General features: G+C 37.3%; 1 protein-coding gene across 3 annotated transcripts in view; it reads right to left on the minus strand.

Moving 5' to 3' along the window:
- Nucleotides 1–16,243, minus strand: part of LOC134355568 (signal peptide, CUB and EGF-like domain-containing protein 3) — a 502,690-nt gene that overhangs the window by 124,544 nt on the left and 361,903 nt on the right. For all 3 annotated transcript variants that reach the window (XM_063065615.1, XM_063065614.1, XM_063065616.1), the window contains 2 exons: nucleotides 12,150–12,275; nucleotides 3,228–3,344 (listed from right to left, as the gene is read on the minus strand). In XM_063065615.1, coding sequence (XP_062921685.1) covers nucleotides 3,228–3,344; nucleotides 12,150–12,275 — 243 coding nt within the window. The remainder of the gene's footprint in view (nucleotides 1–3,227; nucleotides 3,345–12,149; nucleotides 12,276–16,243) is intronic.

The following is a 16,243-nucleotide window of genomic DNA, read 5'->3' on the forward strand; positions in this document are numbered from 1 at the left end:
CTTTTCGTCCCTCTTCCCTCCGGGAGAAGGCTCAGGAGCTTGAAGACTCGTACAGCCAGATTTGGGAACAGCTTCTTTCCAACTGTGATAAGACCACTGAACGGATCCTGACCCAGATCTGGGCCGTACCCTCCAAATACCTGGACCTTCCTCTCGGTTTTTTTGCACTACCTTACTTTCCATTTTTCTATTTTCTATTTATGATTTGTAATTTAAATTTTTAATATTTACCAATTTTAACTATTTTTAATAATCCAGGGAGTGGGAAGCGCAGAATCAAATATCGCTGTGATGATTGTACGTTCTAGTACCAATTGTTTGGTGACAATAAAGTATAAAGTATACTGTAAATTATAAACCCCAAAATTCATTTACAAGAATGTTACCAGGACTGGAGTGTTTGAGAAGTACGAAGTTGGATTAGGCAGGACATTTTTCCCTGGAGCCTAGGTGCTCAGAGCAGACCTTTCAATGGTTTATTGAATCATGAGGGGGACAGATAATGGGGACAGATAATAGGAATAGCTACAGCCTTTCCCACAGAACTGCTATGTCCAAGGTTAGAAGGCACAGTTTTAAGGCGACGTGACGGGGATTTAAAAGGGACTTAAGTGACAACATTTGCTGCAGAGAAGGTCAAAAGTTCAAGGTAAATTTATTGTCAAAGAATATATATATGTCACCATATACAACCCTTCATTTTGATGAGGTCATACTCAATAAATCCATAACAGATTAATAGCCATAATAGAATCAATTTAAGACTGCACCAACCTGGGATTCAACCAGTGTGCAAAAGACAACAAACTGCAAATACAAAAAGAAAGAAATAATAATAATAAATAAATAAGCAATAATTATCAATAACATGAGATGAAGAGTCCTTGAAAATGAGTCCATAAGTTGTGTGAACGTTTCAATGATGGGGCAAGTGAAGTTGAGAGAATTTATCCCCTTTGGTTCAAGAGCCTGATGGTTGAGGGGTAATTACTGATTCTGAACCTGAAGGTGGTGACTACTTGGAACGAGGAAGTAATAGAGACAGGTACAATTGCAATATTTAAAATGCATTTGGACAGGTACATGGATAGAAAACTTTTAGAGGGATATAAGCCAAATGCAGACAAATGGGACGAGCTCAGTTAGGTGACTTGTTCAGCATAGACAAGCCGGGATGAAGGCATGTTTTCCTGCTCTATGATTCAACTCCCACCCTTTGCCAACCCTTGCCCTGAAGCAAAGGTTTCCCATTTCAATCACTTATACTACTCAATTTTTCACCTCAATTTATCTGAAAAAAAATTCTGCAGTATCTGTGAAGTTGTGTGGTGTTAATGTTACTTTTAATTACACTTATTTGGGGGCTTGTTATATTGTTTCATGGAGCAACTTTTGCTGGAATATTCCTGGAATCTCCTTAACCAGTAGCAGCACTTTTAAAGGGGCCTCCTGGAATAGGTCCCAGTCCAGCACCAAAAGATGCATGGATCTCCTTTCCTGTGTTTTTTTTTAAACTTACTGGCGTTCTCAAATGTCCTGGTCTCTGGACACACATACTTGCTTCCAGTTGGCACTCCCTTTCTCTCCTGGAAGGCCCCAACCTCTGAGAACTCCGGTGAAAGACCCAGTCTCTGCAACTCTACCTCCCGTGTCCTAAAACCCCAATTTCTGAGTTTGAGTCTATTTCAGGTTCAATATCTTAACCTGTGGAATCCTCACCAATTTCCCAATCTCTTCCATGCTGATCAGTCCTGGTATATTATTCAAGGATGGACAATCGGTGGCCCATGATGAAAACAAAAGCTGGTGCATAGTACAGTAATCTTTCAACAGACTTGCAATTGTGCAGATAAATATTTGGATCAATTCCCCCCCCCCCCACCAAAGCTGATAGCCACAACTCAAATGCTCCACTTAATAAAATGTCCCAAAGTCACATTGCATAGGTTTTACCAAATACGATACTGACACCAAAGCCCTACAGGAGATACTAAGCTGGATACATGGTTGAAGGAGTAGTTTTGCAGGAAGCTGCTACAATAGGTGCCGGACGGTGATAGAGGTTAGGGAGAGAATTCCAGAGTTATGACTCATGCTGAAGCATCAGCATTTAGTGTTTGTTGCCTTTTATTCTGAAATTCAACCAGCCAATACCTATCATTATATCTTCAGCATGTTGTAGTATGAGATATATATATATATATGGCTTGGATATTTACTCTTTCACGTTTTTCTTCTCTGATTCAGAGCTACTGATGCAGACTTGCCTGACCTATTAATATTTCTATATTAATATACAAAAGCAGTTTGCTTTTGGATTTCTATATGCCCAACAGGTTAATCATGCTGCTAAATAAAATGCATCAGCACAGACTTTAAGTGTAAAAGATTTTTCCAGCACAAATGTTGAAAGGGATGATGTTAAACTACACTGAATAAATGTTTACATAGAGCTAGGCTCAAAGTTAATGGGGGTCAAGGCCGATGACAATGCATTCAATAGATCCAAGATTCACCCTCAAATGTACATATGCTCTGTATTGGAACGGACATGCAAAATCAGGATTAGCTTATTTGGGTTTTCCAAAAGATTAATCTTTGTAATTCTGCGCCCAATATAAATACACAATCGAAAATTACTGTAAGTTACTCAATAGGATTGCTACATTTTACTGAGATTGATTCCCTTGTTTGGAAATGAAAAAAAAATTAGAGCAATTCTTTGTCACTTATTCCAAATTTCCAAAATGGATGAAAATAGAGGACCTAGAAGAAATAGTCTCCCTTGCTTCAAAAGATGTGAGTCTCCACTTGTAGTTCCCTCAGCACAGCCCCCCCCCCGATACTTCTTTAAGTTACTTTATTTTCTTTTTGTGGGAATGAACAGCATGTCATGACTGCTTGCTGTCTGACTATCCTTTGGAAAGAAACTAGATCGGTATTTACCGAACTTAGTTCTGGACAAACAAACCTTGATCAAATCACCCTTTATGATCCCTCCTCCCACCTCTATCCTCAAAATCTTCTGAAATCTCTGATTCCAACCAAGCTTAGCCATCAGATTTCTGGCAGGCTTCACTGATTATTTCTGTTTCCCATTATGTGTGGGAATGGTGTATGAAATTGTAAATCCAAGGTATTTCCATGTCATTACATCAGATTGCTCAGCTCCAAGGCCCTGTTTCTTGCAGTTGTCTGCAACATCTCAATTTGAGCCAACTACTCACCAACACATGTTTTCCCATCTGAGTGCAGGGCAAATTTCAGGTGGCATCCACACTTCGGGCCCTGATCAGTGTCATCACACGTGTGCTGGCACCCCCCGTTTCCATAGTTACATGTCACTGCAGAGAGAAAATACATTACTGTCTAGATAAGTGCTAGAGAGTAATAGTAACAGACCCCCAGCCTCACAAATGTGTTCTTTTTCTTTCTTTTTAAATCTTTTTATTGAGTAAGTATACAAAAAAGGTAAGCCATATAAACATTAATACAATGTTAAAGTATAATAAAATTCCAAAAGATAACAATACCAAAAAGAAAATATTACAAACAATGTAATTTAAGCATAAGAAACCAAGATAACATAATAGTATACTAGATTTTATATATATCAATGGAAAAAAAGAAAAAAAAAACCCAAAAAAAAACCCACCGTGCAACTAACTAAAAGCAAAGCAAAGCAATGAGCTAACTTGAAACCAAACAGAGTTAAACTTAAAATCACGTCCTCAATCCCGACCTCCATTAAAACAGTGAAAAAAAACAAGAAGGGTAAATATTACATTAAATGAAAATATCGAATAAAAGGTCCCCAAATCTGTTCAAATTTAAATGAAGAATCATAAAGGTTACTTCTAATTTTCTCCAGATTCAAACATAAAATCGTCTGAGAAAACCAAAAAAAGGTAGTTGGAGCATTAAGCTCTTTCCAATGTTGTAAAATACATCTTTTCGCCATTAAAGTAAGAAATGCAATCATTCTACGGGCTGAAGGGGAAAGATTACTAGAAATTTTAGGTAGTCCAAAGATAGCAGTAATAGGGTGAGGAGAGATATCTATATTTAATACCTTAGAAATAATATTGAAAATATCTCTCCAAAAAGTTTCCAAAGTAGGGCAAGACCAAAACATATGAGTTAAAGAGGCTATCTGCCCCGAACATCTATCACAGAAAGGATTAATATGCGAGTAAAAACGCGCTAACTTATCTTTAGACATATGTGCTCTATGCACCACTTTAAATTGAATTAGGGAATGTTTAGCACAAATAGAAGAAGTATTAACTAATTGTAAAATCTGCCCCCAATCATCCACAGAAATGGTAAGCCCCAATTCCTGTTCCCAATCTACCCTAATCTTATCAAATGGAGCTTTCCTAAGTTTCATAATAATATTATAAATCATAGCCGATGCACCTTTCTGACATGGATTAAGGTTAATTATCGAATCTAAAATATATATAGGAGGAAGCATTGGAAAGGAAGAAAGTATAGTACTTAGGAAATTTCTAACTTGTAAATATCTAAAAAAATGTATTCTTGATAAGTTATATTTATTAGATAATTGTTCAAAAGACATAAGGGAACCATCTAAAAATAAATCCAAAAACCGTAAAATACCCTTAGTCTTCCAAGTTTGAAAAGCGCGATCCGTAAAAGAGGGAGGAAAAAATATGTTACCTAAAATAGGAATCGCTAACCCGAATTGATTAAGATCAAAAAATTTTCTGAATTGAAACCAAATACGCAAAGCATATTTAACGATCGGGTTAGAGACCTGCTTAAGGCGTTTCGAATCAAAAGGAAGAGATGAACCTAAAATAGAACCAAGTGTATAACCCTGAACAGATTGTAATTCCAATGCTACCCATTTAGGAATAGATAGTATATCCCGGTCAAGTAACCAAAATTTCATATGTCGAATATTAATAGCCCAATAATAAAATCTAAAGTTAGGTAATGCTAAACCTCCATCTCTCTTAGCTTTCTGTAAATGTATTTTACCCAGTCTCGGATTCTTATTCTGCCAAATAAATGAAGAAATTTTAGAGTCGACTTTATCAAAAAAAGATTTAGGAACGAAAATTGGTAATGCCTGAAACACATATAAAAATTTTGGCAAAAAAAACATCTTAACTGCATTAATACGACCAATCAAAGTTAAATATAAGGGAAACCATTTAGATGAAAGTTGAGTAATATGGTCTATTAATGGTAAAAAGTTAGTCTTAAATAAATCTTTATGTTTACAAGTAATTTTAATCCCAAGATATGAAAGGTAATTATTAATCAATTTAAATGGAAATTTATAATATAAGGGAAGATGTTTATTAATCGGAAAAAGTTCACTCTTACTAAGATTTAATTTATAACCTGAGAAAAGACCAAATTGTGCTAATAACTCTAAAACAGCAGGAATAGATCTCTCAGGATTAGAAATATATAAAAGTAAATCATCAGCATAGAGTGATAATTTATGGGACTTTAATCCCCGAGTTATCCCAGTAATATTTGAAGATTCTCGAATAGCAATTGCAAGAGGTTCTAATGCAATATCAAATAATAGGGGACTAAGAGGACAGCCTTGTCGAGTACCACGAAAGAGAGGAAAAAAAGGTGAGTTTAAAGAGTTAGTACGAACCGAGGCTAGAGGGGAGTGATACAACAGTTTAATCCAGGATATAAATTTCAAGCTAAAATTAAACATTTCAAGCACCTTAAATAAATAAGGCCATTCTACTCTATCAAAAGCTTTCTCGGCATCTAAAGAAATAACACACTCAGGAACATTTTGTGAGGGAGTATAAACGATATTTAACAATGTACGAATATTATAAAAAGAGTAACGACCTTTAATAAAACCCGTTTGGTCTTCCGAAATAATAGAAGGAAGTACTTTTTCTAGTCTATTTGCTAATAACTTAGAAAAAACTTTAGAATCAACATTTAATAAAGTTATTGGTCTATAAGATGCACATTGAGCAGGGTCTTTATCCTTCTTTAGTATTAAAGAAATTGATGCTCTATTAAAAGATTCCGGAAGTTTACCAAGTTTCAAAGAAGCCTCAAAAACCTTATAGAGCCAAGGAATCAATAAAGAAGCAAAACATTTATAAAATTCAACAGTAAACCCATCAGGGCCAGGAGCTTTCCCCAGATTCATAGAAAAAATAACATTCTTAATCTCATCCATTGTAATGGAAGTATCTAATAAAGAAGACATATCCTGTGAAATCTGAGGAAAGTCTAACTTATCTAAAAAATCATTCATATATTTAGAATCTCGAGGAGACTCTGATTGATATAAAGAAGAATAAAAATCACAAAAGGTTTGATTAATCCCCACATGATCCAATATCAATCGATCATTTTGGTTATAAATCTGATTGATTTGAGATTTAACATAATTAGATTTCAATTGATTAGCCAGCAGCTTGCCAATTTTATCACTGTGAACATAAAAATCACTTCTTGTTTTCTTTAATTGGTTTACAATCGAGGACGAGAGTAGTAAACTGTGTTCCATTTGAAGTTCAGTTCTTTGTTTGTATAGCTCCTCAGAAGGAGCCATAACATATTTCTTATCAATTTCTTTAATCTTGTCCACAATTGCCATCTCCTCCTGCTTCTGTTTCTTCCTCAAAGCAACGGAATACGAAATAATCTGACCCCGAATATAGGCTTTAAAAGTGTCCCAAAGAGTGTTAACCGAAATATCTTCTGTATGGTTAATTGTAAAAAAAAGCTCAATCTGTTCATTCATAAAATTAACAAAGTCCGAGTCCTGAAGCAACAGCGAATTAAAACGCCATTGTCTATTGTTCGGTATATTGGCCATAATTTTAATAGAAAGCTTAAGTGGAGCATGATCCGAAATGGTTATAGAATCATAATCACATTTAATCACTGAAGGAATGAGACGAGAATCAATAAAAAAATAATCAATTCTTGAATAGGAATGATGAACATGTGAAAAAAAGGAAAAATCTTTTTCCTGAGGATGCAGAAAACGCCAAATGTCCGTCGACCCAGAATCAGAAAGGAAAAAATTAATCAAATTTGCAGATTTATTAGGTAAAGTCCGTAAAGGAGCCGAACGGTCCAAAGCTGGAGATAAACAGGTATTAAGATCTCCGCCCCAAATCAATGAAAACTCGTTCAAATTCGGAAACTGATCAAACAATGATTTATAAAATTCCGGACAATCCATATTAGGAGCATAAACATTAACCAAAACTACTTTTTTATTAAATAGTAAACCACTAACCAATAAAAATCTACCATTCGGATCAGAAATAATATCCTGTTGTATAAAAGTAACTGAGGAATCTATAAAAATAGAGACGCCTCGAATCTTAGCATTGGAGTTCGAATGAAATTGTTGTCCCTTCCAGAATTTGAAAAAACGTAGTCTGTCCCCCCTCCGTACATGGGTCTCTTGTAAAAATAAAATTTGTGCTTTAAGTCTCCGGAACACTTTAAAAACTTTTTTTCTTTTAATAGGATGATTAAGACCATTAGTATTCCAGGAGACAAAATTAATAATAGACTCCATAAATCCTAAAGTCAACCCACAACAAGGAGGATTGACAATAGGCGCGACCCACAAACCCGGAGAGGAAACAGAACATACAAAAGATACCGGGGAAAAGGACGCAACCAGTACTTCAATAATGTATATAGCCCAAAGAAAAACAAACTAAAACGTGAAGCCCCTCCCGCCACCCCCCAGCCCAAGACCCCAAGGCAAAATCTAAAGCAGACCCGCCAGAAAGAAGCAAGCGCTAAAACTACCCCCATGACTTCCGGTATACGCTCCCTAAAAAAAAGGTATAAATATGAAAAGGATCAGCTAATTGTAAAACAGTAAAAAAATAAGTAAAAAAAAAGTTAGCTCAATTAGAATACACACAGAACAGAACAAAAGCCGGAAAATATATATTAAAAAAAAACCACAATAAACCTCAAACTCATGAATAGACACAGCAACAAAAAAAAATAGGATTATTAACATAAAGTGATTATAAAAAGCAAAACAGAATAAAATTTAAAAAAAACTACAAAATTTAAGGCCGCACAGGAAATACGTAAGATGACAAAAGGGAAGTAACCACCCAGAATCCCCTGGGAAAAGAAAGAAATGACGCAGTTAAAAAGAAAGTTTAGCAGCCATATTAAGAAATCGAAAGTAAACTTTTCTGCCCAAATAGGGCACAGAAAAGTTAAAACCAACCAATTCACAGCCTCCGATCAACGGAGAAAATTAAAAAGAAGGCAATTAAGATGTTGGAGATGAAAGTTGATCCAGATAACTCTGGGCATCCGATGGAGAATCAAAAAAACGAAGGGCTCCATCTAACATGCGAATCCTTAGACGTGCAGGGTACAGCAGCGCTGGTCTTAAATCCATCTTATAGAATTCCGACATCACGGATCTGTAACGGACCCGTTGGTCCCAGATTGGTTTACTGAAATCTTCCACGAATCGGAACTTAAGATCCGAAAAATCAATGAAACCTTTAGATCGAGCGAATCGAAACAGTCTCTCCTTGTCTTGAAAGTAATGAAAACGTAAGATAACATGCCTAGGTCTATCTGACCTAGACGAGTATGATGGGATTCTGTGAACACGATCCAGTAGCGGTGGTTGGTCAGGAAATACAGTAGGGAATGCATCTTTTAAAAGTTGGGAGAAATATTTCATGGGGTTGTTAGCTTCAACGGCTTCCCTCACGCCAATCATTCGTAAATTCTGCCGTCGCATTCTAGATTCCAAGTCAGAGTTTTTAAAAGTCAATAAGTCAAGTTTCTTCTTCATTACATTAATTGTTTCTTCGATTTTCCCCATCTTAAGCTCACTTTGTTGCGCGGATTTTTGAAGATCAGATATAGCCGACTGATGTTCCGCAATACATGTTTGCATCTTATCAATTAAATCGGCAATTTTCTGGAAATTAGTTGAGATTTCCGTATGAATCAGGTCTTTAACAAAGCCTGCAATTTCCGTACGAATCATCTCCCTAACAGAGGTTGAAATTTCCCTCTGAATTAACTCCGATATCGCTTTCAAAGTCACCGGTGATTCAGTCGGAGGGAGATCCGTAGCTTTCGGTTTAACCGGAGGTTTACCATCCTTGCCGTTTTTCCCGTTCTTAGACATAGCAGATCTAAGTATCATCCAATTGTCAGAGAATTCAGTTTAATTCAAAGTATTGTAAAAATTGATGCCTTAATGGTTAATTAAAGTATAGCTGACCATAGAGAAAAAAACTCAGAGGTAATGGAGCGAGTCAAGAACGCGACTTCACTCCATGAGCGCTACCGGAAGTCTCCCACAAATGTGTTAAAGAACATATTTTGAGATCACGGCCACAAATATTGCCTTTTATAGTTGAGAAGCAAACCAGCTTGGGAATGTCTGTTTTGCTTTATTTTATTTAAAAAATACTACTTGTTATTTAAAAAAAACTGATATAATCTGGAGCACATTTTCAATTAATTAAAAGAAAAGCAATCCAAGTAATTTTTGTGAGACATTTTCTTGGAACATTGATCTCCTTGAGAGCAACTCCATTCTTTAACATTCTTTATCCTTGCATTTCCTGTGGATCAAAGCCACATCACTGAAATGGTGAAATCACAATTTAAAAACAAGTTATTGGAGCCTTTAAAGCTCCAGATTTGTATTATTTTCCTTCCTCTTCCTCATCATCTTTGCCTGAACCATACAGAGCCCCCACAGACATTCGTGGCCAGCAAGGGTTCTAGCTTTTGCTGCAGTTACCCACATCAACCAGGAACTTTAATGATCAAAACTTGCCTCAGCACCATGTGGCAAGATATCACTTCACCACTGTGCTGAAACTTGATGAGATGTTTCCGTCCTCTGGGTATATTCTGTCCTTTTTTAATGCTTAAGTGCAGTAAAAGGTTTGATAACTTTTATATTTTATTGATGCAAAGGGACATTGAAAAGAATTGGAGAAAAGATTTGGCTTAAGGCTTTTAAAACAATGTCACAACCATTACTGACCATCAACTGTTGAAGACATTGAGATAAGGTTGGATAATGTCCACAGAAGAGAAGAAATCGGTTTGGGAGTCTATGCTAAATTTGAAGACCTACTGTGCAAGAGGTTTTGAAGAGTTTCAAAAGCTCTGCCTTTAATTTGTTGCCCTACACTGAGAAGGAGAAACTTAACAGGGACTGGAACTATAGAGGAAAGGATCTCAGGAAAAAGCAGTATGGCTTGCCCTATGGGATCGTGTAGTATATCTCTCCCTTAAAAGGGCCATAAATGGTGTAGGTTTAAGTGTATGATCTCTGTGAAGTCCAATGAACTGATGGAAGAAAAACCTTAAAATATAGTTTGCCCCTACATGGCTACAACATCTTAAAACTCCTCATCGTGCTTTTGAATCTGTACTGATCTCACCTCTCTGCATTCCCATCTCTCTTTTGTCCCACTATTGGATTAAAACTTTGTTTATACAAGCAAGTTTCACAGCAGGGGATCCAAGATTGTAATTTGTTATTTCTGAGACAGATGGCTTCTGTCCGGTGAAACCCGGGAACATCTTGCTTTACTCTGTCAATATGAATGCAGTAATCCGAGACCACTGGATCAAAGGACATGCTAGAAAGACCCAGTTACCATAATTTAGAAAAACACTCCTTTGCTCCCCTTATTCTACAATCCCCAAAGACTGCTATTAATTAAGACTGCTGGCTATTTTGCAAAGTATAGATTAGCCAAAGGGTCAGATATCATCTTTGCAAATATCTACCAGATGACAACAATATTTTAAAAATATGTAAAGGATAGAATGTGCAACAGATCTATCATCATTATTTAAGAAGAGCTCACACCCAAAATGATTACCTTTGTTAAATTTGTCTTTGGTTCTGGCATAAATGGAAAATAGATGCAGGCAAATTTACCCAGACACCAGGATGGGGCAGTAGTGGAGCCGTGTAATCACCTCACGATCTTCCACCTCATTTTTTCTCTCATGTACCTGTGGTACATTCTAGAATTTTCTGAATTACTTTGGTATCTGATGTTGAAGGGTTCATTCTCTTCTCTATCTTATCCTATTCCTTAAGTTTAACACTGGTGCAAAAAGCCATTAAAATGGACAAAATTGGGAAACAGATCTGTATAAACTGAATCTGAGGCTATCATTAGCTATTAAGGTGGATGTATGTTACACTGGAATAGGAGTACCTCTAGGGATTCAAGGACAATCAGTATTCCAATTCCATTCACGCTCCCCTTGATCCAGATCTCTTACTAACAGTCCTAAACGTTTCAACTCAGCCTGTCTTGAGGACGAGAGTTCCAGAAAAAGGCTTCATATTCTTCTGGTTTCACCATTTATGGACCATCAACAATTTTAGAATTAAAGTAATTTCTTAGTGTCTATGCAATTGATTCACCTCATTCAACCCAAACTTGAAATAGTACAGGTAATGCTTATGCAATCCCACAAATTAATCCTTTTAAGATCGGTATCATTTGGTGACTCTTTGCTGCTGTCCTGTTTACTGCAAGACTAGAGATAGGCTCCTCTCCTTCATACGTAAAGTATTCAATCCGATCCAATCAAACAGATCTCTATCTTTCCCAAAGTAATTTTATTAATTCCACTCCCAAATTCTTTTGCTCTTATCTTTCATTGAACAAAGGTCCATGGATATGTTTTACCACTACGTCAACAAGCAACTGAATGTTTGAAAGGATCATAACAAAGATCTTTTGCACTTGGACACATGAATTTTGAGTACAGTAAGATTGGTTGGAATGTAATACACATACATCTTTGTAGATTATCTTTTCATATTTATCACCAGCCTCAATTTTACAATCAGTGCTCTCATCTCTGTACTGCAATCCAGCCCCCCACAGCAATCTTCCAAGCTAGGGTTAAAAGTGTGACCTTAATGCTGTAGATGTCTAGCACCATCTATTGAATGACCCACTGAAAGAACACCTTAAACCCACATCAGGCAGATTGCAACTAGCAAGGTCTTCAATGTTTCGTCAGACTACAGTGACTGAGTACGTTCCAATGAGAACATTGCAATACAAGTGATACCGAGCCACAAATGATGCAGGAAGTGTAAGGGAACAGTTAAAACTTACACTTGCAGTCCCTTTGGTTCTTTGTGAGTTCAAATCCAGGTCTGCATTCACAGGCTATTCCTCCCTTTGGAGTTTCCCGACAGATATGAGCACATCCATGGTTTTTATTCATGCAGTTCATTCCTTCTGCAAAGAACCATATAAAAGTGTGCTATGAACAAATATAATGCAACAATGAAATTGTTTTTTCTGGGAATTACAAACAAACACAGCCATGATAAACATCTTAGCCCATCATCATTGAAATGCAAAAACTATTTTACTTTTGGTTTTTTCTTGGCAGTGCTTTTCTCAATGTTTCTTTCTCGTGAAACCACAGTTTTGATGATACAAAGTTCTAAGAGGATTGCACAAACTTAGCTGCTTAAGTGGGTAATCTTCATTAGAAAGCTTTGGTAACAAACGTCATTCGGTTACTCACTTTTGAGCATGTATATCTCTGTGCATGTATGTGCCCCTAGCTGTCACATTCGACAATAGTTCTCTGTTTACTCATGACCAAAAGCTGCATGCCCATTTCCAGGAGAGTTTGATGAACACCAATCAGGAGGAATCTTCAACACTTTACTGTACTGTTGTCCCCTGCCCCAATCACCCAACTTCCATGCTAACCCGTCCCACATTTGGTGATGATACTAAACTCAGACAGGTTTTGTAAATTGCAATAGTAGGTAAAAGGACAGTTACTGTACAGAAAACACCCTGGAACTTAAAAATACTGTTTCTCATATCCATCTTGTTCACCACTTTTTTCTCCTGCAACTGCACAAGGGAAATTCTACACACCTTAATGAATTAATTTTAGTATTATTGTTCTATTTTAATCCATGTAAAGATCTTAACAATAGTACAATATAATCAGTGTGCAACTAAAATCATTTGAATTGAGATGTAAAACTTGAAATGGAAAACATGAAAACAGGCAATTTCACACTGAATCAGCAAAACGGCCATCGCTGGGGCAATCCTGCTGCTAATCCATAAATCTTTTCAGAGAACATTGTGATGGTTTTAAAAAATATGGCAGGATTCCGTAAAACGGAATAGGTGATTAGCTTAGCCTGCCTTCCTGCCAACATCCAATGTGGTTTGAAAGGTTTGTTGCATAATGAAAATGGATATTTCCTGCAACTTACTGTTCTTGGGGGTTCTTTGTTATAAAGTGTGTCGAGTTAGTGTAGGAGTGAGGATACATCCCCACTTCCTTCTGAGTTTTTTCCACTGAATTCCTTAAGCATTTTAATTTTCAGGTGAATGATGTGGAGCTAAATCCCACCATCTGAGCTCACATCAGTTCCTTTCACTAATCATTCAAAGTCCAACACTGCTTCCATTCTTACACTTAATCCTTATTTCATTATAACCTGCCGAAGCTTAAAAATTTAATTAAGTGGAATTCAAAAATATGAATCTTCCCTCACATACTGTGTCAGCCCATTATCCTCCAGACAAATACTCCAGCTGAGTCAGTGGTGGAGGCAGATACACTAGTGAAATTTAAGAGACTACTAGACAGGTATATGGAGGAATTTAAGGTGGGGGGTTATATGGGAGGTAGAGTTTAAGGGTCAGCACAACATTGTGGGCCAAAGGGCCTGTACTGTGCTGTACTATTCTATGTTCTATGTTCTCCTAAAACTCAGAAATCTCTTCTCTGCCTAACTTGCTCTGTACCATCTCCAACAACCATTAATTCCATAATTCCAGAATTTACTGAGGTCACAATCATTTGACAGCATTTTTAACTTCTTATAATCATTACCAAGGCAAGACATATTAGAGTTGGAAACCAATATTAACCATAGGCAGAAGTTGCTGAAAACTGCTGAGATAGGTCCTGTCTACACCAGCCACCCAGACTGCTGGAATTCAACCTAAAGCCACTCAACACCACTGAAGGTTTGCCATGCTAGTGATCATGGCCTAAAAATCCTCAGGTACTTCACCAGTGATCTCTTTTCCTTTATAAGGTCATGGAGGGGAATGTTCTGCGATGATTCAAAATTGCCCAGTTGCACTAACATTAATTTTAAATTCCACAGTATTAACACATTGGATGGCCTGTCCTGGACCCAGCAATAGATGCAGTTGCAAAGAAGGTGGCTGGTGTCATTACTTTCTTAGAAGGTTAAGGAGATTTGGCTTGTCACCAACCAGTCCAACACTGTTGGAAGTATCTTCACTGGCTGCATCATGGTCTAGCACAGCAATTCAAATGGGGTGGGAATGTTAGAAGCTGCAGAGAGTAATGTATTCAGAGCACTGCATCATGGGCACATCCTTCCACACCACAGGTAATACACACAGGAGGTGCTCCATCAAGAAGGCAACAACTATCATTAAAGGACCCCTCACCTGGGCAATGCCATCTTCTCATAGCCACCATGGGCCAGGACGTACAGAGCCTTGAGGTCCCATGCCACCAGGTTCAAGGATAGTTACTTCCCATCAGCCTTGAACCAAACCAATTCACACGACCCAAATCACTACAGATTAACAACACTGTGACCATTTTGCACTACAATGGATTTTTTGTGCTCCTTCTTGTGTAATTCTGTATAAAATGTTTAATTTACAGTATGTTTTTCTTGTGAACTAATGCTCTAAGCCTGTGATACCACTGTGTTTCTCATGCACTGGTACATGACCACGTACTTGTGTAGAAGATAAGAAACTCAGCTTTGACTATGCCTCCCAACTCTTCAACTCACGAAGTTCTCAGACAGCAAGGTTATGTTAACAGTCGGGCATGGGCTAGAAAATGCTGACCATTTTTATCTCCAGAGTATCAATCTCTGTTTGATGTCCAAAAACATTACCAAAATCAGATCTTCTACCACCATCACCAATGAACAGAATCTTAACTAACACACCACATATATAGCACTGTGACACCAGGTCTGAAGTCCTCTGATTCAACTTCTGATCCCCTCAGTCTTTCCTCATCTGTAAGGCTCAAGTTAGGAGGATATGAAATACTCCTCCCTTGCTTGAATCGGCTATGCTCCCGCAATACCTAAAAAAAGATTAAGACCATCCGGAACAAGGCAACCGTTTTTATTGCTATCCCTTCCCTTTCCTAAGCTCATACTGTATTCCCTCTATGGACAGCACAATATGGCTATAGAGCATACCAACTACATTGCAGTTACTTGAACAAAAGCATTTCCAATACCCGCGATCTTCTCCATAAACACACACTAACAACATAAATGGGAAATTCCCAGTCAATTCACCTATTATCCTGACTTGTAAACGTCGATCACTCGCATTCTAGAACTTCTTATGTACTGTGCTAGTACTTTCGTTGTAGTAGTTTATAAGGAGTCCTTTAGTACATAATACCTGCCAGAACAGGTGCTGAAGAAGTATGAGAAGGTAAACCATCCGACATCATCCTCACCAATCAATCTGTATTGATGTCTATGTAGCAAACTGGATTCATTCATTACATTAAAAGTGGCCAAATGCAATGGATATAGAGATAAATATTGGCCTGGCAAGTTTTGCCAAAAGCTTTAGAAAAACATGAATTACACTGCTAGCCAAATTGTTACAATCCAGATGTGATACTGACATCTATTTGAAAATATGCAAAATGCCAAGGGCAGCTTATCCTCAAATCTGACCCAGCCAGTTAATGACTGATCAGTATTTAGTCCACCATCGGTAAAATGATACAGCGCCATAACTTCACAGGACTGAACAGCACCCTGGTATGGGCTGACAAGTAACAGATGCACTCTGTACGTACCAGTAAGTAACCACCTCCATCAAGGAGAAGCACAGTAATTGCCTTTGATATTCAGCAGCACTAAGGACAAATCCCCCACCACCATCATCTTGGACGACACCATTAATCAACAGCTCAAGAGCTTAACTGGCCATCTGCTGCAAGATGTATTGGCATCTACCGTAATATTTCCTATAAATAGTCTGGTGCTAAACATTATTAAACGATGTTGCAGTGAGGTGCCTTGGAATATTAAAATTACATTAAAAACTGCAATAAAAGTGGCATTAAAGTTTACATTATCAGCATTGTTGAACCAGCCACAGCAAGATTACAACTACAAAGACAATGAAGTCTATGA

The sequence above is a fragment of the Mobula hypostoma genome, chromosome 13, assembly GCF_963921235.1.
Source record: "Mobula hypostoma chromosome 13, sMobHyp1.1, whole genome shotgun sequence".
Taxonomy (NCBI): domain Eukaryota; kingdom Metazoa; phylum Chordata; class Chondrichthyes; order Myliobatiformes; family Myliobatidae; genus Mobula; species Mobula hypostoma.